This window comes from Trematomus bernacchii, unplaced genomic scaffold (genome assembly GCF_902827165.1).
Source record: "Trematomus bernacchii unplaced genomic scaffold, fTreBer1.1, whole genome shotgun sequence".
NCBI classification, from domain to species: Eukaryota; Metazoa; Chordata; class Actinopteri; order Perciformes; family Nototheniidae; genus Trematomus; species Trematomus bernacchii.
In genome coordinates, this window is record NW_022987615.1 from 235,881 (window position 1) to 258,506 (window position 22,626).

The 22,626-nt window shown below is 40.1% G+C and overlaps 1 protein-coding gene across 1 annotated transcript; it reads right to left on the reverse strand.

Moving 5' to 3' along the window:
* Window positions 1-479: 479 nt before the first annotated feature.
* LOC117483838 (NACHT, LRR and PYD domains-containing protein 12-like) lies at window positions 480-11,245 on the reverse strand (the record flags this gene model as incomplete). Its single annotated transcript, XM_034132170.1, has 10 exons — window positions 480-1,293; window positions 2,678-2,721; window positions 3,147-3,317; window positions 3,718-3,888; window positions 4,293-4,463; window positions 4,864-5,037; window positions 7,644-7,814; window positions 8,219-8,392; window positions 9,202-10,988; window positions 11,207-11,245. Coding segments are annotated over 10 exons (2,904 nt in total), but the record flags the coding sequence as incomplete, so codon positions are not given.
* Window positions 11,246-22,626: the final 11,381 nt, after the last annotated feature.

The following is a 22,626-nucleotide window of genomic DNA, read 5'->3' on the forward strand; positions in this document are numbered from 1 at the left end:
TGCAATTCGCCCAGCCAATCAGCACTGGGGCACTTTTGGGGCACTTTTCACCCACAGAAAAGTACGCTCTCCCAGCGGGCTCTAAAAATGGGGGTAAAAGTACCCGAGATTAAGTACGATTTTTGGTGTGAACGCGACATAAGGGGTACTCACGGAACTAAACGCGAAAAGTACGGTGAAAAGTACTCCGGTGTGAACGCGGCATAAGAGTTTGGAATGGGATGTCCTGAAAGCTCCTGTAGGTGTAATCAGAATCAGAATCAGAATCAGAATCCCTTTATTAGTCCCACAGAGGAGAAATGTACATTGTTACAGCAGAAAGAGCCAGAGACAGCTTCATGTTTCCTAAAGCATGCATACAACAAAGTATTAAAGATTAAAAAAATAAATCATAATTTTAAAAAAGTTACACGTTTTACAAAATACACAGTTTTTAACGGCATATATATATATATATATATATATATATATAATATTGCCTAAAGGAAGCGTATATAATGTGAACACAATAGGTCCAAGCTCTGAGCCCTTATGCTTTGCTGTGGCAAAACTGGCTGGATTAAATCAAACAGAACTCTAAACACATTTTCAGCTCAGCACACAATCTGCAATTCAACTCTGCACTTTATAAAACAATGCACACGGTTCTCTGAGTAACACACAGAGATCTGACATATTCACCTGTCAGCCATTTTCAACACACTGCCATTAAACATGCTACACATATGAGCCAATGAACAAATACACATGCCAGCTGACCGTTAACGCCTGGCTGCTTTAATGTTGACTCATCAATCAGGATAAAAGTACAACAAATGGGATATTTATGGAAGAAAATAATATTTAGTCTTAATGTTATGTGAAAAAAATATATAATATCCTGAAGGATTATGAAATACACAAGAAAGAAAACAAGATTTAAGTCGTTAATTCATGAGAAAAGCACTCAGATAGAAAGTCAGAAACATTTCAAATATTTGTTTAAAATGTCGTTTAAATAAAATGTCCAAGGAAAGTATTCAGAGTAATTCTTATTACAGTTTTATAATTGTTTTATATATTTCTCAAATGATCTGCTTTGACTGCAGCTTGAGAAACTTCTGGATTCAGTCTGAAAGCATCCTTTTTTTACTTTAAACATGATCTTTAATAATGTTGTAGTTTAGTTTAACTCTGAGAGGTCGACTGGCTGGACTCCTCACTGGGACTCTGGTTCTGTAACAGCTTGCAGGGTCCAGGAGTTCTTGGAGAGAAGGAGCGCTTCCTGCCGCAGGACTCGGGGGATGGGAGTTCCTGAACATGGAGAAACAGCTTCAGTTATTATGCTCCAAATATCTGGAACAAAGTCACAGAAAGAATGTGTCTGCAGCTCAGAGAGTCCTGCTGGGAACCCACACATGTTGAGGAGCCCAAAGTGTGATGAGAGAAATGTACAGTACGGGTCCCCAGCACATAGAAGCTGCCGGATGCTAACCTGCATATGTTGGGAGAGCTTTACAGATCAGGAGAGGAACTAAGTACATTTACTCAAGCACTGTACTTTTACATTACATGTCACTTGTTAGACGCTTTTATCCAAAGTGACTTACATACTCAATACCAGAGATGGAGTACTCGAGTCCTGGACTCGGACCCGAGTCGGACTCGAGTGCCGATTTTCGGGACTCGTGACTCGACTCGGACTCGCGCACTGATTGACGCGACTTGGACTCGGACTCGTGAATTATCACGTACCTTGACTTGGACGCTGACTTGGACTCGGACTCGTGAATTGGTGACTTGACTACAACACTGCTCAATACTGTGGTCAATCCCCACAGGAGCCATTTGGGGTGAAGTGTCTCAGGGACACAACGACATGCTGACTGCAGTGGGGTTTGAACCTGTGCTCCCTTGATCCCAACACCAAGGCTCTATCCACTGCGCCACACGCCTCCACACTTAAGTACAATGTTGAGGTACTTGTACCTTTCCTGAGTATTTCCATTTTATGCTACTTTGTACTTCTACTCCACTACAGTTCAGAGGTACATGGTGTACTTTTACTCCACTACATGTATTTAATACCTGATATGATCAATAATTATAAAACTTATCTTAAACTTATATTATTCTGAAATGGACCACTCTGCATAATGACTACTTTTGGTACTTTAACTATATTTTGATGCTAATACTTTTCTACTTGTATTGAGTAACATTTGAATGCAGGCCTTTTACTGTAACAGAGTATTCCTACACTCTTGTACTTCTACTTTTACTCAAGTACAAGATCTGAGTACTTCTACGTTTACTCAAGCAAAAGATCCAAGTACTTCTACTTTTACTCAAGTACAATATCTGAGTACTTCTACTTTTACACAAGTACAAGATCTGAGTACTTCTACTTTTACTCAAGTACCAGATCTGAGTACTTCTACTTTTACTGAAGTATATTTTGATGGTAATCCTGTAACGGACTGGTTATAATGTTGATGTTTTCATGTGTTTTATTCTTCAGAGTTTATTTACATTTTACAGAGTGTCAGTGAACGCGTCACTGTTTTGATAGACAGTTCTTGTGAAGAGAAACAGCCAAAATGATGAAGAGAGAAAAACAAGAGTGTTGTTTTCCTCTGAGGACATGCTCCATGAAAGAGTTTCATATCTTGATGAATGGAGGATATTCAGTACTCACAGTTCTTCTGGATCTTGGCTCTGATCGTCTCATCATATCTGATCCTGTAGGGATGAACACAATCCAACAGTTATGGATCCAGTTTAAAATAAGTGTTTGTTCTTTGAGTCAGCTTCAGAGTCCTGACTGATCTCATGCTTTACATCCCATCATATCTTCTCTGCAAACACTACGACTGACTGCCACAGCTCTCAGCTGCATTACAGGAAGTAACAGTCATTAGTCAAGGAGCTAAAAACATCCCATCAAAAACAGACTACCTTTTCCACTCTTCTGTCAAATCCCATATGTCTGGTGGAAAGTTGATTACTTACTAAATGTGGCTTTGCATTTCCAGCTGGCCTTCTCTAGTTGATGGAAGAATGAAGTCAGTGGGTAACATCACTGATCTGTTGTGATTCCCCAGTGAGAGAAACACCTCCCTGTGTTTCATACAATACTGCTGAACCAGCAGAGACCCCTTACTGACCTGAGGGTCTCCAGTCTGCAGTCTGGACTCTCCAGAAGATCTTTCAGCAGCTCCTCTCCTGAACCCAGCTGATAGTTGAGTCTCAGGTCCAGCTCTCTCAGATGGATGTTGGACTTCAGAGCTGAGGCCAGAGCAGAACAGCTGATCTCTGACATCCAGCACTTCCTCAGTCTGAATAAAGAAAACATGATGAGGATACAAATCTGTTTATAATCCAATCAGATGTTACTCAACATTTAAATGAATGGGAACAGAAACATCTGTCTACTTCAGAAAGTAAACTGTATCATGTAAAACTAATATGACTTCAGATGACCTTTATTCAGACGTTATCGTTTACTAAATATTAAATACATAGATTTACTTTTTACAACTAACATCTATTTCAGTTACTTTAAGAAACAGTCAACATGTATGTCTGCAGTTCTTACTTCTTACTCTTAAAAATGAAATATGAATAAAAGGACATTTACAACTTTTTGGCTGTAAGTTATTAATGAATATAAATGAGGTTCAATAACAAAGTGAACATGTGAGATCTCCAGCAGTAACAGAGAGTCAGTGAACTGACCTGAGGGTCTCCAGTCTGCAGTCTGGACTCTCCAGAAGATCTCTCAGCAGCTTCTCTGAATCCTGCAGATCGTAGTTGTCACTCAGGTCCAGATCTCTCAGATGGATGTTGGACTTCAGAGCTGAGATCAGAGCAGAACAGCTGATCTCTGACAAACTGCAGCCCTCCAGTCTGAATAAAGAAAACATGATGTAACTTTAGAAAACAATGTTCCTGTTTGAAATAACTCCAGGTTTAATAATCTGTTCAGAGTTAAACAGGGTTTTAATGTCAGAGATGATGCAGAAACAATCCACTGATAATCTGGAACTTTAACTTTGATCAGATGTTTAACAACTCCTTCATCTCCCTCACAGCTCATCAGTACTGACAGCATCTCCACTGACTCATGGAGCACAGAGTGAGTCTGTGGAAGCTCAAACACTCTCCCTCACACATTCACCTTCTCTTTGTTACTCTGATCAATATTCAGTCATTAGCAAAAACGGAACAAATAAAAATAACATTGTATTTGTTCAAATTCAGAAAATCATAAACACAAACAGATCAATATGAACTGCAGTCAGTGAACTGACCTGAGAGTCTCCAGTCTGCAGTCTGGACTCTCCAGAAGATCTCTCAGCAGCCTCACTCCTGAGTCCCGCAGAGCGCTGCCACTCAGGTCCAGATCTCTCAGATGGAGGTTGGACTTCAGAGCTGAGATCAGAGCAGAACAGCTGATCTCTGACAAACTGCAGTCCTCCAGTCTGAATAAAGAAAACATGATGAGGATACAAATCTGTTTATAATCCAATTAGATGTTACTCAACATTTAAATTAATGGGAACAGAAAAATCTGTCTACTTCAGAAATTAAACTTTATCACGTAAAACAAAAATTACTTTACCCAACCTTTATTCAGACGTTATTGTTTACTAAATATTAAATACATAGATTTACTTTTTACAACTAACATCTATTACAGTTCCTTTAAGAAACAGTCAACATGTATGTCTGCAGTTCTTTCTTCTTACTCTTAAAAATGAAATATGAATAAAAGGACATTTACAACTTTATGGCTGTAAGTTATTAATGAATATAAATGAGGTTCAATTCCAAAGTGAACATGTGAGATCTCCAGCAGTAACAGAGAGTCAGTGAACTGACCTGAGAGTCTCCAGTCTGCAGTCTGGACTCTCCAGAAGATCTCTCAGCAGCTCCACTCCTGAATCCTTCAGCTTGAAGTTCTCACTCAGGTCCAGATCTCTCAGATGGATGTTGGACTTCAGAGCTGAGATCAGAGCAGAACAGCTGATCTCTGACAAACTGCAGTCCTCCAGTCTGAATAAAGAAAACATGATGAGGATACAAATCTGTTTATAATCCAATCAGATGTTACTCAACAACAACAATTATACTCACTTACTTACTTTAATAATATCATTGTGTGATTCTTATTTGCTAATGTTTATCTATATTTACTACTTCTCACTCTTCTTAGCTAAGCTTGGGGAAAATCCTTATGAAGAAGATGTGTTGCAGTGTTGTTAGTGACTCTCTATGTGCACCAACAGTATGACCTTCACCTCAGGGGAACTGAGGACTTCCTGATACGGCCTCCCTAACTCCCAGAATGCTCCTTCATCATCACCAAGCTTCCCCCCTCCCTTTCTCCTCTCTCGAGCCTCATCTCAATACCCCTCCTCGACTCCTCCTTTCCCTCACTCGCGTCCCTTCCTTGCGTCTTAGCTCTGCCTCCGTAAGATGCGAGCGAGAGACACGAGGAGGAGACGCGAGGACAGAGGAGTCCTCAGGTATTAATTGGGATGTCCTCGTTCACTCAAACGTCACTCTTAAACGACGTCTGTTAATGATGACATGTGCACAGCTGTATCCCCTCTCATCGGGCTTAACTGAATAACCTTTAGAACCGGCCCATTTGTTGTTAAATATGTATTTAAATGATGAATCTTTCTCTTGTTAGTCAAGGAATTCAATGTATGATGGTTGGTCCTGCTTTTGTGTTACGTTTTGGTGTCAAATGTACATTTCAATAAAAATATAATGATAGTAATGTGAAAGCCTTTACTCTGAACATGTGTGTCCTGTAGATCCCCACATTCAGGACTGTGCATTTTAAATAATTTAACTACTCAATATTTTAACACAAAACAAAACAAATAATTGTTATTTATCAAGATCTAGCCATTCATGAAATAGCTTTCTTAATAGCTATGTTTTAGTGACGTTCAAGATCATTAAACATGACTTAAATTGTTAGTATAACCTTAAGAAATGAATTGCACATAATAATTCCCACGGAGCTGTGAGCACTTAGACATTTATGTGACGCTTTCCCACTCATTCTTCCAGTTCTCCGTTTTCCTCTCTTGAAATCGACCAGCTGTGAAGGTGGGGGCGGGGCTTTTATACGCGAGTAGTGAAAACACTTCCGCGTAGTCTGCTCTCGTGTATCCTCCCTTTCGTCTCCTCCCGCACCCCTCCTCCCTCACCCCTCAAAAAAACCTCCTTCAAAATGGCGTGTCTTGATCGATTTCCGGGTCAAGTCCCGGAGGAGGGGAAGAGAGGAGTCGAGGAGGGGTATTGAGACGAGGCTTCTGTGTTTAAATATGCAACTCAAACTCTACTCTTCCTCTTCCTCTCTGCAGACTGTATGCTCTCTGTGTGACTGACTGAACTTTCTTGCGAGAAATAAAATACGACAAAGACAGCTGAATGCTTTGATTCTCTCTCCACATTTGTGACCTGCTCCATCGAAATCAGTCGCATTGACCCGAAGACACATTTTGAGTTGTATACACTGTTGGAAAGAGGAGATTCCTAGCTTTCTAATGATATCAGGATTGTTTTTGTACTCCAAATATTAAGCAAAATATGTCACATTATATAAAGACTGTCACCGAGTCATCGTTTGGAGAAAAAGGCCTTCAAAGTTTCCTCTTCTCTGGAATCCATCGATCTGATTGATTATTAGCGGAGCAAATGATCAAAATAGTCCGGAGGGAAAATATTTCCGTTTGGATACTGGTCTGGGGGAAGCTCGCGAGTGTATGTGTGTATGTGTGTGTGTGTGTTTGTGTATTTTTGCGTAAGTGTATATTGTGTTTGTTTCCCGGGGAAAACACTCACGAGAAACACCGGCTGTTGTAATGCCTGCTGTGACGTTAAATTACTCCGTTCTCCACTTGTAATTATGCCGTTACAAGCTTCATAGTTGTATTTATCATCTAAATTTGCCGAAACAAGTTTAACATTCTGAAAGCCAAGACTTTGTTTATTTGAAATCAGATGAAAACAAACTGTCACGGACCCTGCCGTGTTATCTATGATTACTATGCGCCTTACTGTACATTCATAATGTCAGCCGGAGGGAGGGGGGGCTACGCTACGGAACAGCAGAGTGCGAGTGAGAGCTGTCATCTTCCCTTTACAAGCTTCAAACATGTATTTATCGTGTGATTTTGGAAATAAAAGTTTCATATTCTGAAAGCCAAGACTTTGTTTATTTAAAATCAAACAAAACACCCGAACCCCGAAAAAATAGTTTTTTACGCAAATCCACGTTTATTTTGAAATGAGCCGTTGCAACTTCCGACTGATTTCGATAGAGCGGCTCACATTTGATGAATAAATTCCCATCACAATGTCAAACTAAAATGACTTCAGATGACCTTTATTCAGACGTTAACGTTTACTAAATATTAAATACATGGATTTACTTTTAACAACTAACATCTATTACAGTTACTTTAAGAAACAGTCAACATGTATGTCTGCAGTTCTTACTTCTTACTCTTAAAAATGAAATATGAATAAAAGGACATTTACAACTTTATGGATGTAAGTTATTAATGAATATAAATGAGGTTAAATTACAAAGTGAACATGTGAGATCTCCAGCAGTAACAGAGAGTCAGTGAACTGACCTGAGAGTCTCCAGTCTGCAGTCTGGCCTCTCCAGAAGATCTCTCAGCAGCTCCACTCCTGAATCCTTCAGAACGTTCTCACTCAGGTCCAGATCTCTCAGATGGATGTTGGACTTCAGAGCTGAGATCAGAGCAGAACAGCTGATCTCTGACAAACTGCAGTCCTCCAGTCTGAATAAAGAAAACATGATGTAACTTTAGAAAACAATGTTCCTGTTTGAAATAACTCCAGGTTTAATAATCTGTTCAGAGTGAAACAGGGTTTTAATGTCAGAGATGATGCAGAAACAATCCACTGATAATCTGGAACTTTAACTTTGATCAGATGTTTAACAACTCCTTCATCTCCCTCACAGCTCATCAGTACTGACAGCATCTCCACTGACTCATGGAGCACAGAGTGAGTCTGTGGAAGCTCAAACACTCTCCCTCACACATTCACCTTCTCTCTGTTACTCTGATCAATATTCAGTCATTAGCAAAAATGGAAAGAATAAAAATAACATTGTATTTGTTCAAATTCAGAAAATCATAAACACAAACAGATCAATATGAACTGCAGTCAGTGAACTGACCTGAGAGCCTCCAGTCTGCAGTTTGGACTCTTTAGTCCAGAACTCAGCAGCTCCACATCTGAATCCTCCAGAGGGTTCTCACTCAGGTCCAGATCTCTCAGATGAGAGGGCTCAGACTTCAGAGCTGAGGCCACAACTTCACAGAGAGTCTCTGAGATCATACAGCCAGTAAGTCTATAATAAAACATATATTAAAACATGTGTTAAAAAGAGGAAACATTATATTAACATCAAGCATTTGATGAAAAAAGATTTGACATGTTCTGATAGACATTTGCTGTTAGTCCATTTAATATAATATATAATAATATATGATAATAGAGTGTAATGAGTTGTCAGTGTGATCTGATCACATGTCTGTGCTCCTGCTGTCACTGACTGTTACCAAAAGAAACAGAAATTAAATGAATCACTTGACAATATTAGAGATGTACATATTTAAATGTTAATTAATATGTGGATGTGAATGATGGATGAAGGATGTTTTGGCTTCTCTGAGCATCTGAACATTTATTGCGCACACAAACACAATTAACAAACCAATAAAGTTTCAATATGTTCAACTTGATACCATCAGATGTTCCCAGTATATCAGCATTAAGACATAACTCTGTTATTGGTGGGAAATGATATAGATCTGATTTTAAACTCTAACACATTGTGATAAAAACGTGTTTAATGATAAAGAAACTACTAGAAAGTAATAATAACATGTTTCTGTGATAACTGTAAGTCCTGCTGTGTGGTGTGATCACATGGTGAGAAACCTCTAGAGTCCTTCATGTGTTTGACATGTCGCCTCCATCACTCAATATGAAGAGAGAAACACTTCAGTTTAACTATTATTATAAATAAATAGAAGAACAGTGTTGGTTTTATTTTGCTCTCTCAGTATTTAAACAGCAGAAATGTTATAGTGTGTATTTGAATAATTAAACTCCTGATCCACATTAGTTTATCAAGTTAATCACATCTGGACTTACTTGAACTTCCTGCAGTTCCTCACAGCTGGAATCAGTCTCCGTCGTCCCTCCCATGATGTGTTGTACTTCTTCAGGTCCAACTCATCCAGAACCTCCTCTGACATCTGCAGCATGTAGGCCAGAGCAGAGCAGTGGATCTCAGAGAGTCTCTTCTCTGATCTGTTCTCTGACTTCAGGAACTCTGTGATCTCCTGATGTACTGAGTGGTCCTTCATCTCTGTCAGACAGTGGAAGATGTTGATGCTCCTGTCAGGAGAGATATAATCACTGCTCATCTCCTTCAGGTTGCTGATGGCTCTCTGGATGGTTTCTGGTCTGTTGTCTGTGCGACCCAGCAGGCCTCCTAACAGTCTCTGGTTGGACTCCAGAGAGAGGCCGTGGAGAAAGCGGACAAACAGGTCCAGGTGGCCATTTTCACTTTGGAGGGATTTCTTCATGGCTCCCTTCAGGAAGACAGGCAGGGATGGGTAATCCTGATCTCTGATGTTGTTAAAGTCTCCCTGCAGGAAGTCCTTCAGTACCTCTGTGTCTCTGTTGGTGTAACAGTGCAACATGTAGATTGCAGCCAGAAACTCCTGGACGCTCAGATGAACAAAGCAGTAGACTGTTTTCTTGAAGATCATTCTCTCTCTTTTGAAGATCTGTGTACAAACTCCTGAGTGCACCAAGGCCTCGGTGACATCAAGACCACAGCGCTGCAGGTCTTCTTGGTAGAACATGATGTCTCCTTTCTCCAGATGTTCAAACGCCAGCCTCCCCAGCTTCAGAAGAACCTCCCTGTCAGCCTCCGTCAGCTGCTGTGGACTCGTCTCATGTCCCTCTTCATACTTCTGCTTCTTCCTCTTGGTCTGGACCAGCAGGAAGTGTGAGTACATGTCAGTGAGGGTCTGGGGCAGCTCTCCTCTCTGGTCTGTAGTCAACATGTGGTCCAGAACTGCAGCAGTGATCCAGCAGAAGACTGGGATCAGACACATGATGTGGAGGCTCCTGGAGCTCTTGATGTGAGAGATGATTCTGCTGGACAGGTCTTCATCACTCCATCTCCTCCTGAAGTACTCCTCCTTCTGGGCGTCAGTGAAGCCTCGTACTTCTGTTACCCTGTCCACACACTCAGGAGGGATCTGATTGGCCGCTGCAGGTCTGGAAGTTATCCAGACGAGAGCCGAGGGAAGCAGCTTCCTCCTGATGAGGTTTGTCAGCAGCACGTTGACTGAGGACTGCTGAGAGACATCAGACACAACCTCATTGTTTCTGAAGTCCAGAGAAAGTCTGCTTTCATCCAGGCCGTCAAAGATGAGCAGCACTTTGCAGACAGCCAGCTGCTCTGCTGTGACCTTCTGTAAGGTTGGATGGAAAACATGGAGCAGCCTGAGAAGACTGTACTGCTCACCTTTGATCAGGTTCAGCTCCCTGAAGGAGAGCGGGATCACCAGACTGACATCTTGGTTTCCCAAACCCTCGGCCCAGTCCAGAGTGAACTTCTGCACTGAGAAGGTTTTTCCAACTCCAGCGACTCCGTTGGTCAGGACCGCTCTGATGAGAGTCTGTTGGTCAGGTAAGGCTTTAAAGATGTCCTGGCACTTGATTGGAGTGTCATGGAGGGGCTTCTTCTTGGAAGCTGTCTCCAGCTGCCTCACCTCATGTTGGGTATTAACCTCTTCACTCAGGCCTTGTGTGATGTAGAGCTCAGTGAAGATCCTGTTGAGGAGGGTTTCACTTTGATCAGTTCCTTCAGTCACACGTTCACATCTCCTCCTCAGACTGAGCCTATGTTCATCTAAAACCTCCTGCAGACCACTATCTGCTGGAAGAGAAGGAAACGTGAGAGAATGAGGAAAATGCTCTGAGAATCTAATTATAACAATAAAACAACAACAAACAGACTAAGTTTAAATGTTTTATAAACAGCTTACTGTCTATGCTCTACAACAGTATACCTGTTCAAAAACAAATGAACCAGGAAGAGGAATAAGACGCTGCATGAGTTCGGCCTCTTACCTCGTACAGAGCTGGTCTGACTGGCTGTCTGCAGTCCAGCTCTGGTTCTGGATCTTTCTCCACACTGGGGACAGGAGGGGTCTCCTGATGGAGGTCTCTGCTCCCAGTATGAGGTGATGCACTGTCTGCAGAACCAGTGTCCACAGCTGGTAGAGACTGGATCCTTCAGGACGTCCTGACACAGAGCACAGCTGGACAGCTGCTCCTCCACAGGAACACCACTCTTCCTCTTCCCTCTGTGGAGATGAACACATCCTTTACAGCACGTTACATTAGTGGAGCTGATTCTCACCAATGGGCAGAGCGTCACAAACGTCACTCTCAAGATGAAATGTGTCACGCTGCACGAATACGCAGGTGACATGAATTTCACCTCTTCACTTTCTTGGTGTCTCCAGGCACGGATCTGGGTCTTTGCATTGACTCTACATGTAATCACACAAAGCTCTGTTATATCTGCTAATGCTAAACACAACCAGCTCACCAGGTTATCACTATCATTAATAAACATCTTTAAAATACATATCATAAACATGCCCAAGTAGTAAATAATGTTTTGGACGATATATTTAGTTTTTAGTGAGTATCTATCAATATTGCCTTATATAGGTATGGCCCTTACTTACTGTACTGTTACTAAGTTTCTTTACTGCGATCATTAAAGAACAGGTTAGATTATCAGATAACATAAAAACTGAATCCTCTTCAGGGGCCTCATTTATAAAGGGATATACGCTCAAAAAATGGCGTACGCCAGTTTCTACGCAATGTTTGCGATTTATAAAACACTAACTTGATGGGAAAATGTGCTGTCCTCCACGCAAACTCTAACCCATGCGTACGCACTAAGCACACACACGGGAGAGACGAGAAACTGCGACACCGTTGGCAGAAGGAAGAATGGAGAGAAATATGTGGAAATAATACCATAAATAAAATGTTACCTCTCATTTATCAAATATAAAGAATTCATTTTCAAACATTGATTAAAGCCAATCTTAAAATGATTAAACAAACGCCTGTTTGAGACTCCTCAGTGCACACAAAAACATAACTTGGAGAAATAAATAAATACGGATATGTTATTTAAAACCACCTCAAATATGTTGTGTTCATGTTATGAAATGTTTTCTCATAAATGATGCGGTAAGCAGGAGGACAGAATAACGTCTAAACTGACGCCGTTTTCAGCCTGCGTGTGGTCAACTTGTGGAATGATCTGCCAGAAAGCGTTGTCACATCCAAGACGGTTAACTGTCTCAAGTCCCGCCTCGACTATTACTGGTCAAACATCACCTTCACTTTGGACTATGTGACTGTTGCCAGCATCCATAGTATATAAGAACAGTGATCTACTTATTTATGAGCGACTAAAAGGCCTTAGGCCTACTACAGCCGTATCCTATTGATTGATTGATTGATGGTGCAGTGGAGCCGCTGCGCACAGCTGATCGGCAGCTGGAACACAAACCACGTTTGTAAACAAAGCCCCAACTGTTTTACATGCATGTGCTAACCCAGCTTAATTGCACTCGGTTCGGTTTTTCTAAAAAGGGAAGAACATTACGTTACATCTGAGGTAGGCTATCCTGTGCGTCTGGTGACGGGCACACCTCGGTGTGCAACTAGCCTATATACGTTGCTGTGATTAAAAAAGCTTGCATGGTCTAAAATCAATTATCGATAATAACTTTTAACAGTAGTAGGCTACAACAAAGTAAATTAAATATCAATATTAATTATCATTTAATACTATGGCCACCAAACAAAATGTTTTGCCTTGTCTCTACTTCTCCGAAAAGGATTTCAACTTCAGTTATTGAAGTTTCTTTTCTTGCCTCTTTTTTCTGTCTTTGCCATATTCGTTTTTGCCTGAAATCGGTTTGATGAATATTCATTATGGGCGTATCAATGACTATTTATGGGCAAATATGGGTGTGACGGGAAGCCCGCAAAAGCTGCGCCGCATTTCGAGTTGATTGTGATTTATAAAGGGAAACAGGCGTAGGAAGTGCCGTACGCACTTCCCTCGCCGGTACGCAATGTTTTGTGAATCGGAAAATGTCGGAACATTTCTGTACCTATTTTTTTGCTTTGTACTACGTAAGCAACCTTCCCACGTGAATCCTACGCAAGGCGTTATAAATGAGGCCCCAGGTCAGGTTACAGCAGAAACTCTTACTTTGTGTCTGAGGGTCCAGGTTCATTACTGAAGTTTGGAGGACGACCCATAGACCAGTCACTCTTCAGAGACAGGCAGCTGGGGACTGGAGACTCTGCTCTCTGTCTGTGGAAACAACACATGTTTTAAACATCATTAGTTCATTCAGAGAGCACATTTTGACTTCTGTCTGTATGTAGATTATTTACTATCGCTGATGACGCCAGGGATCAAGAGTTTAAACGTTGTTACTGTACTGTTACTAAGTTTCTTTACTGCGATCATTAAAGAACAGGTTAGATTATCAGATAACATAAAAACTGGATCCTCTTCAGGTCAGGTTACAGCAGAAACTCTTACTTTGTGTCTGAGGGTCCAGGTTCATTACTGAAGTGTGGAGGAAAGTCTTTAGACCGGTCACTCTTCAGAGACAGACAGCTGGAGACTGAAGATGTGTCCTCTTCCTCATCTTTAAAACCACTCATCTTCTCCAGTCTGAGAGATAAACCATTAACACTGGACACACACACACACACACACACACACACACACACACACACACACACACACACACACACACACACACACACACACACACACACACACACACACACACACACACACGGTGTCAAACTCAATTTCATCGCGGGCCACATTAGAATGATGGTTGCACTCAAAGGGTGGTAACTTAAAGACTATATAAATATACATAGATAAATATATATAATATATATAAAATAATGTATTATTTTACAATATTTCCTCTGCATTAGATTATTATCAGATAGGGTAATAACTTCATAATTAACTACGTCTGAAAGCAGAAGTCTAGGGCACATCATTACAAGTAATTGCAAGTCTCTTCAGTGCGCATCTCACAAAATGAGATGCATTGTGGGACATGTAGTTTATGGGCAACGTGCTCCTGTAAAGCAGCACGTAACCTTATAATAAACGTATTATATTATTTGCAAGCTCTTCTGGGCCACATAAAATGAAGTGGCGGACTGTGAGTTTGACACCCCTGATCTAAACCATCATAATAATAAACTTGGTTAAAATACATCAAATCAGTCAGACTTCAGACAGGCCGCTCTCCATTTTGACTGCGCTGGGCTGTCACATGTTATGTTGCTTTGATGAATCAGAAAACAGGAAATAAAACAAGTTTACAACACTTGTAGAAGTCTCATTGGACTCTAGGACGCTGTTGTTCCGACATCCAGTAAAACAGAGTAAATAATGTGTTAGAAAGCAGAGCCTGGTGTTAACACTCACCCTGTTGTCCTCCTGCTCCGTTGAGCTGTAAAATGGCGTTTGGCACTCTGACAAGTCTGACAAGTCTGACTTCACACTTTCACTTTCAACTTCCCTCCCTCCCTGTCTGCAGCCCCCCCCCTTCTCTGTTTCATAACCAGCCTCATCAGCTGAACAAGTTCACATATGTTCAGTGAGATACAAATAAAGCTAAAAACAAGCTCAACAAAGTTATTGAAATAAATATATTAAAACCACAGTGTGAAAATAAACCAGTACAAGTAAACATGCTGTCTTCAAAACCTCACTTAAGTTAAAGTGTGTAGGTATTTAAGTACTCTAGTGTTAACATCACATTAAATTGTTCCCTATTATATATATAGTATATATATATATATATATATATATATATATATTTGTTTCTGGATTAATAACCCTGCTGCATGTATTGCATATATTACTGTATTTTTCCCAGAATATGAATGGCGTTTTTTGTTACTGGCACCAGGGAGCCATTGCATGTTCAAATTCAGACTGTTTGCAGTCAGTATAGAAACCTTGTCCGATCTAGACAGATTAATGTACAGATAAAAAGATACATTATATTTAAATGTTTTTGAGTTGCAGTACTTGAGTAAATGTACTTGTAATCACCTTGACCACTAGAGGTCGGTGTTACATCAGTTTCTGCATTTAATCACAAACATCCATATGTGCCTTTTCTGTCCTGAAGAGGAATACACAGGAGCGAGAAGTACAGATTGAGTAAAAGTAGAAATACTCAGATCTTGTACTTGAGTAAAAGTAGAAGTAGGCCTACTCAGATATTGTAGTAAACGTAGAAGAACTCAGATCTTGTACTTGAGTAAAAGTAGAAGTACCAGAGTGTAGGAATACTCTGTTATAAAAGGAAAGCATGACACATTAGCCGCGTTCACACCGGAGTACTTTCACCGTACTTTTCGCGTTTTAGTTCCGTGAGTCGCATTCACACCAAAAATCGTACTTAATCTCGGGTACTTTTACCCCCATTTTTAGAGCCAACTCAGAGAGCGTACTTTTCTGTGGGTGAAAAGTTCTCCAAAAGTGCCCCAGTGCTGATTGGCTGGGCGAATTGCAAACCACGCCCGTACAACTCTGAAAATGTTGTGTAGAGCCGCCATTGTTTTTCCTCGCTACAAAAACACAACGCTCCGTGCGTTGTGTTTGTTTTTGAAAGCAGTTATGGCAAGCATCAAGAAATGATGAGGAGGTGTCGGCGCTTCTGGAGATCTACGCAGAGGACGCGACCCAGGGAATGCACTGAAGCCAGTTCAGTAGCTTTCACTCGACCTGGGAATGTGCACAGCCCCACGGCACACCGGCTAAAAATAAAGAAACTCGGGCAGGACTACAAACGGCGGATTCAGTGGCCAACGATGACGACCACGACGAAGGTAAAATCAACTACATGCACTGGGGTTTTAATCTGCACAATAATGGTCTCAGATGTACTTTTATTTGCTCAGTAGATCAAGCTAGCCATGCTAGCCATAATAGGCTAACACCGGCCCCGAGCACACAGTACACACACACTGTAACTTTGTCTTGAAAGAACGTTACGCATCGAACTGATGTTCACAATCATGTTTATTTCATAATATTCATCATATTTTATGTTTAACTTGCCTCAACAACATTAAACAAAGTTCAAGCATACATGAAGCACTCTTCAAAAAGGAACAATCCTCCGTGTTTGAACCTCTTAAATCGCTGCATAGCCGATTTATTTGGACTGGATTATCCCAGAGGGTCTAAACATTCTTTATAACACAGTTTCAGATTTGTGAAACCTTAATTCTATTTGTGAAAATACAAAAAACACATTCCTAGTATGTTGTAAAACTACATGGCGACTAAACTTGTATATTGTATATTGCTTATTTTCCCCTCTTAGGAAAGCGGACACGGGATGCGAATTTCTTTGACACCGCCCAGGCGTTGGAGGACCGGCGTGCCGTGGTGAATGAGTCGCTGCGTGGAGATCAGATGGTGCTGTTCACCAAGGCCCAGGAAACGGAGGACAAGATGCTCACCTCGATGGAGCGCCAGGCAGAAGTGTTCAAGCAGCAGATGGAGCGCCAGCAGCACCAGGATGAAGTGTGGGCGCTGCGCCATGAGGAAGCGTCGGCGCAGCGGCAGGATGAGCGACAAACTGCATTTAATAACAGTTTATTTGGTATAGTTTTTGTAAATACTGACACACGACACACAACGTTGCACTAAGGTGTGCATGCTGCTGAGAATATCCCTACACCTGGGACAGTTTATTTTATATTGTTATTACTGTTATGACTTTATTTTATATATAATGTTTACTGACATGTACAACTGACACTTTATTTACATTTAAAATTGTTCTATTTAATGTTATGTCTTGAGAGTGCAATAAAGAAAACCGACATGGCGATTAAGCTTATTTCTCCTGACACTTTATCTTTTGTGACCTGTGTAGCATCCTATACATCACATGTAAGTGATTATTCTGATACCATCATGTTTCATCGGTTATAAACTGGCAAAGCTTTATTTGTCATTTATTTATCATCAATGTTGCAACCTTGTAGGGGAATGGCAGGGGCACATACACAAATATGATAATTTATATAATTTTAAATATTATTTGACCTAAACTTTTAATTCCCCCCCATTTCACACAACACAACATGGAGTCCACTATGGGCCAAAACTAACATGTATGTTTGCATAGTGTTTATGGCAGACGGATGCAGTGGGTCTCAGGAAGATATATAATAAAGGTGGGTTTGCTGCTGAGACTCCCTACAGCTGGGAGTTTATTTTATATTGTTATTACTGTTATTATATAGTACAACTGACACTTTATTTTATATTGACAATGTTTACTGACATGTACAACTGACACTTTAGTTACATTTAAAATATTTCTATTTAATGTTATGTCTTGAGAGTGCAATAAAGAAAACCGACATGGCGATTAAACAGATCCTGTATCAGTTTTTCTTCTTCTCTTGTTTTGTAGCGGGTTGCAAACAACTTTAAGGTGCTTACCGCCACCTACTGTACTTGTAATCTTCCCTCAGGGAAAAGTACTCCGGTGTGAACGCGATCTGTACTACGTACCCTGGGGTTAAAAGCGCCAGGGCTCTTAGTGCCGGAACTAAGTACAGGAAAGTACTTGGTGTGAACGCGGCTATAAATGGCAACACATTCCCCACAATAAACCCCATTTCCCACAGTCCTTGAGGGCGTCTTCCTTGCTGTGGAAACAGCTTGAATCATGAGGCAATGTCCATAAAAATGTCCACGAAGCATACTGCATAGATCCTTTATTTTTTTATTTAAACGTTTCAAAGGTGTATAAACACACATACTGACATGTACATAACATACTGTGATGTAGTTAATCAACCCAGTTAAATTAAACACTGTGTGACTTCACTCTATGATGTGGCTCTTATACTTTGTGTCTGAGGGTCCAGGTTCATTACTGAAGTTTAGAGCAGTGGTTCTCAACTGGTGGGTCGCGACCCCAAAGTGGGTCGCGGACCCGTTTCGAGTGGGTCGCGGATGTGTGAGTGAAGAAAAAAAAGTTGAAAAAAAAAAATTGGAATTTTTTTTTTTTTTTGGGGGAAAGTGAAATTTTTATTTTGAAGGCCCGATTTTCTAACGCTGTGCATGCAGTCGGCGTTGGACTGGAAGTACCGGAGACTATAAAGGGTTTTGAAAACTTCTGTCACGATCATCTTCTCAATAAAATATCTTTGCTGATGTTTTTTCGAGTCTTCTGGCCAATCAGAATCAAGATTGTACATCTTAATACATCCATGGGTACAACTTCAGATAAAAATGAACACATAATGAAATATGACCCCCGGTTTGATGATTGACAGGTCACAGAGCAATGGGAGCTATCTACCCTTACCCACAATTTAAAGTAATTTAAAAATCTCCTCTTTACTCTTCTCGCAGCAAGTTAAAAAAAAAAAAGCTTTTGATTAAAACTTTTGTTTATTTTGTTTGTTTTTATTATGCCTCCTGTAGCACCTTGGGATTGCTGCTAGCAATGAAAGGTGCTTTATAAATTGAATGCATTATTATTATTATATCAGAACAAAGTGAAAAACAAACAATGGCATAAAATATTATTAATATGTCGGTAGTAATAGATTTATTTATTTTCTTCTCAGAGTGTACCAGAATGCGTAGTTTATGTTAGTATTTCTAAAAATCTCCTGGGGGAGAATCCCCCCAGACCCCCCTGCTGGGGTTGGGTTTTCAGCATGTGTGCCTTTTTATATAGTTCAGCTTTGATTCCATCATCTCATTAAACCTTTTTTAAAAGCATACTTTAGTTCTGTGAAGGGAAATAAGGGATATATGCACTGTACTTCACTTTCATTAATATTGTATGCTCAAAAGCGTATATATTACAGCACGATATTTTGTTGAATAGATTTGAGTGCTTCAAAATGTTGGGTCGCGATGTATTGACCAAGTAAAAAGTGGGTCCCGAGGCCTGACCAGTTGAGAACCACTGGTTTAGAGGATCATCTTTAGACAAGTCACTCTTCAGAGACAGACAGCTGGGGACTGGAGACTCTGCTCTCTGTCTGTGGAAACAACACATGTTTTAAACATCATTAGTTCATTCAGAGAGCACATTTTGACTTCTGTCTGTATGTAGATTATTTACTATCGCTGATGACGCCAGGGATCAAGAGTTTAAACGTTGTTACTGTGCTGTTACTACGTTGCTTTACTGCGATCATTAAAGAACAGATTAGATTATCAGATAACATAAAAACTGGATCCTCTTCAGGTCAGGTTACAGCAGAAACTCTTACTTTGTGTCTGAAGGTCCAGGTTCATTACTGAAGTTTGGAGGTTGATCTCTAGACCGGTCACTCTTCAGAGACAGACAGCTGGGGACTGAAGATGTGTCCTCTTCCTCATCTTTAAAACCACTCATCTTCTCCAGTCTGAGAGAAAAACCAGTGACACTGACACACACACACACACACACACACACACACACACACACACACACACACACACACACACACACACACACACACACACACACACACACACACACACACACACATACAATAATAATAAACTTGGTAAAAAACGTCATCAAATCAGTCAGACTTCAGACAGGCTGCTCCCCATTTTGACTGCGCTGGGCTGTCACATGTTATGTTGCTTTGATGAATCAGAAAACAGGAAATAATAAAAGTTTATAAAATTTCAAATTGAGCAAAATGATGCATGGCTAAAATGCATGATCTGTTTGGTATTTTGACCAAAAAAAAGTATAAATATGCCTTATATAGGTATGGTCCTACACTATATTATTCAAATATAGCATGATAGGTCCACTCCTACATACATACACTAAGTGTGTAGGTATTTAAAAGTAGGGTAGGTAAGTTTGAGAAACCGGCTCGAGATCGCTAGAATTTGAAAATACACAACCGGAGAAAATCTGCCACTTCCTTATAGAGCCCCTCCTCCAACACACACGAACGTGCACATGACCAATGAGGGAACGAGATAAGTTTGTGCACAGATGGAAGGCTGACAGGCAGGTAGGCCATCCAGTTATTTTAGCCGGGCCGGCTAAAATGATTGGTCGTGCTTTTTACAGTATTACGGCTTCCACAGATGACATTTTTTAATGGATTTTTTGTCAAAGCACTTCAGATATTCATTGCTATCAGGATGTTAAGAGCATTCCATGGAATATAACAAAAAGTGTATCTCGAGCCGGTTTCTCAAACTTACCTACCCCACCTTTAAGTACTCTAGTGTTAACGGTGCATAAGATTGTTCCCTATATATATGTGTTTCTGGATTAATAACCTTGCTGCATTGATTGCATATATTACTGTATTTTCCCAGAATACAGAATGCGTGCCTCTGCATGTTGAGGTTACAACCACATTAACATTTACTCTTCACAATTAACTTAAGACGAACACAACTGAGTTTAAATTACAGTTAGATCAAGAGTTTAATAGACCTTTTTAAAATAGATTTCAACCCACCATTGAGCGTTAAAAAGCAACAAATAAAACATCAGATAAAAAGAGAACCATTGATGTCTGAGCTGGACTGATCCATTTTTTGAAGGCTTCATATTTCTCAAATATACTGAATACACAGAAAACAAAAAAAGGCTTAATTTAATCAAATGTTTTGATGTCTAAATGTCCTCCAATTCTGGAATCATCAAAATAAAAAGTGAGTCAAGCTCCAGCAAGAGGACGATATTTAAATGTTATCAGATTCACCAGCTAGCTAGCAGTTAGCATGAATTAGCATTGCTAGTGTAACCCTTTATGTAGCCTTACCCTGTGGTAGGCGATCTGTAATGCTAATGATGGCACAGTATTGAGTAAATGTACTTAGTTATACTTCCCACCTCTGCTATAATATATATTGATATATACACTACTATATTATAACACAACCACGCCTCAACTATGTCTTATACCCCACAATATATCATAATTTACATAAACTTGTTTTACCTCTAAACACTCTTCCATCATTTTGATTTTTATTCTATATTTATCTTATTTTATTTTACTTCACCTGCGTTTTTCTCCGTCCGGTTGCAATAACTGGATTTCCTCCTCGTGGATCTAATGAAGGTGCATCTTGATGTAATCCAACGTAAAGGTTACAAATAAATAAATACACAACAATAAGAAATGATTAATAAAAACAGGGTTTATTTAATTCACCTGACAGATAATTACAAAACAAAACCATCAAACTTCTGTTTTCCCTTCTGTCTGAACTTTAAATGTGCTTTGCAGAATGAAATGACTGCCAACAGATATCTTATTATTATAACTTATTTTCTCTTAGCTTACAATATAACATGTTGTTCTTTCTTATTGGACATAACAGAAACACACATTTTAAAAGGTCCCCTATTATGCAAAATCCACTTCTTCATGTCTCTTCTACATCACCATGTGTCCCCTCTTCTTCATGTCTCTTCTACATCAACATGTGTCCCCTCTTCTTCATGTCTCTTCTACATCAAAATGTGTCCCCTCTTCTTCATGTCTCTTCTACATCAACATGTGTCCCCTCTTCTTCATGTCTCCTCTACATCAACATGTGTCCCCTCTTCTTCATGTCTCTTCTACATCAACATGTGTCCCCTCTTCTTCATGTCTCTTCTACATCAACATGTGTCCCCTCTTCTTCATGTCTCTTCTACATCAACATGTGTCCCCTCTTCTTCATGTCTCTTCTACATCAACATGTGTCCCCTCTGTGTAAAGAGATTCTAACAATGTTTTGTCTTGTGTAACCATTAGCCAATCACCAACCAAGGTAACCCCCCCCCCCCCCCCCCCCCTTATCGCCTGCATCTCCTCCTAGAGCACCATTGTGTTCTTTGTAACCAAATCTCTCTCAGAGGGGCGTGGGGAGGGGCTCCTTATTTTCATCTAAAGTAACAGACAGAGAATCAGCACTTTGGAAACAGGGCTGAAACAGAGGGGATTATGGGATGCTGCAATGATCTGTTTGGTGTTTCAGCCAATCAGAGACAGGTTCTGTATATATCTGAGACCTATAATATATTGTTGGAAAGTGCATAATAGGGGACCTTTAAAGCGTAATCTTTGCAATATCAATTATTTTGTATTTCACTGTATGTCCACTGTAATATAGAGAGACTTGTTTAAAATTATTCAAAAGGAAAATATGATGTAGACCATAAAATGCACCTTATAGTTCACTGAATGATATTATTATTTTAAATTACATTAATCTTAATGATAGTTAAGTTGATGATTGCATTTGTCACCATTACTGCTACATGAAAATGCAGAAATCAAATCCTCCCACACATAAATGAAACCTGTATTCAAACCATTCATTTCCCTTTGTTGCTTTCCCTGCTTTCACTAAAGTGCAAAGAATTTGTGAAGAATTGGCAAAGATACATAAAAAAACCACCA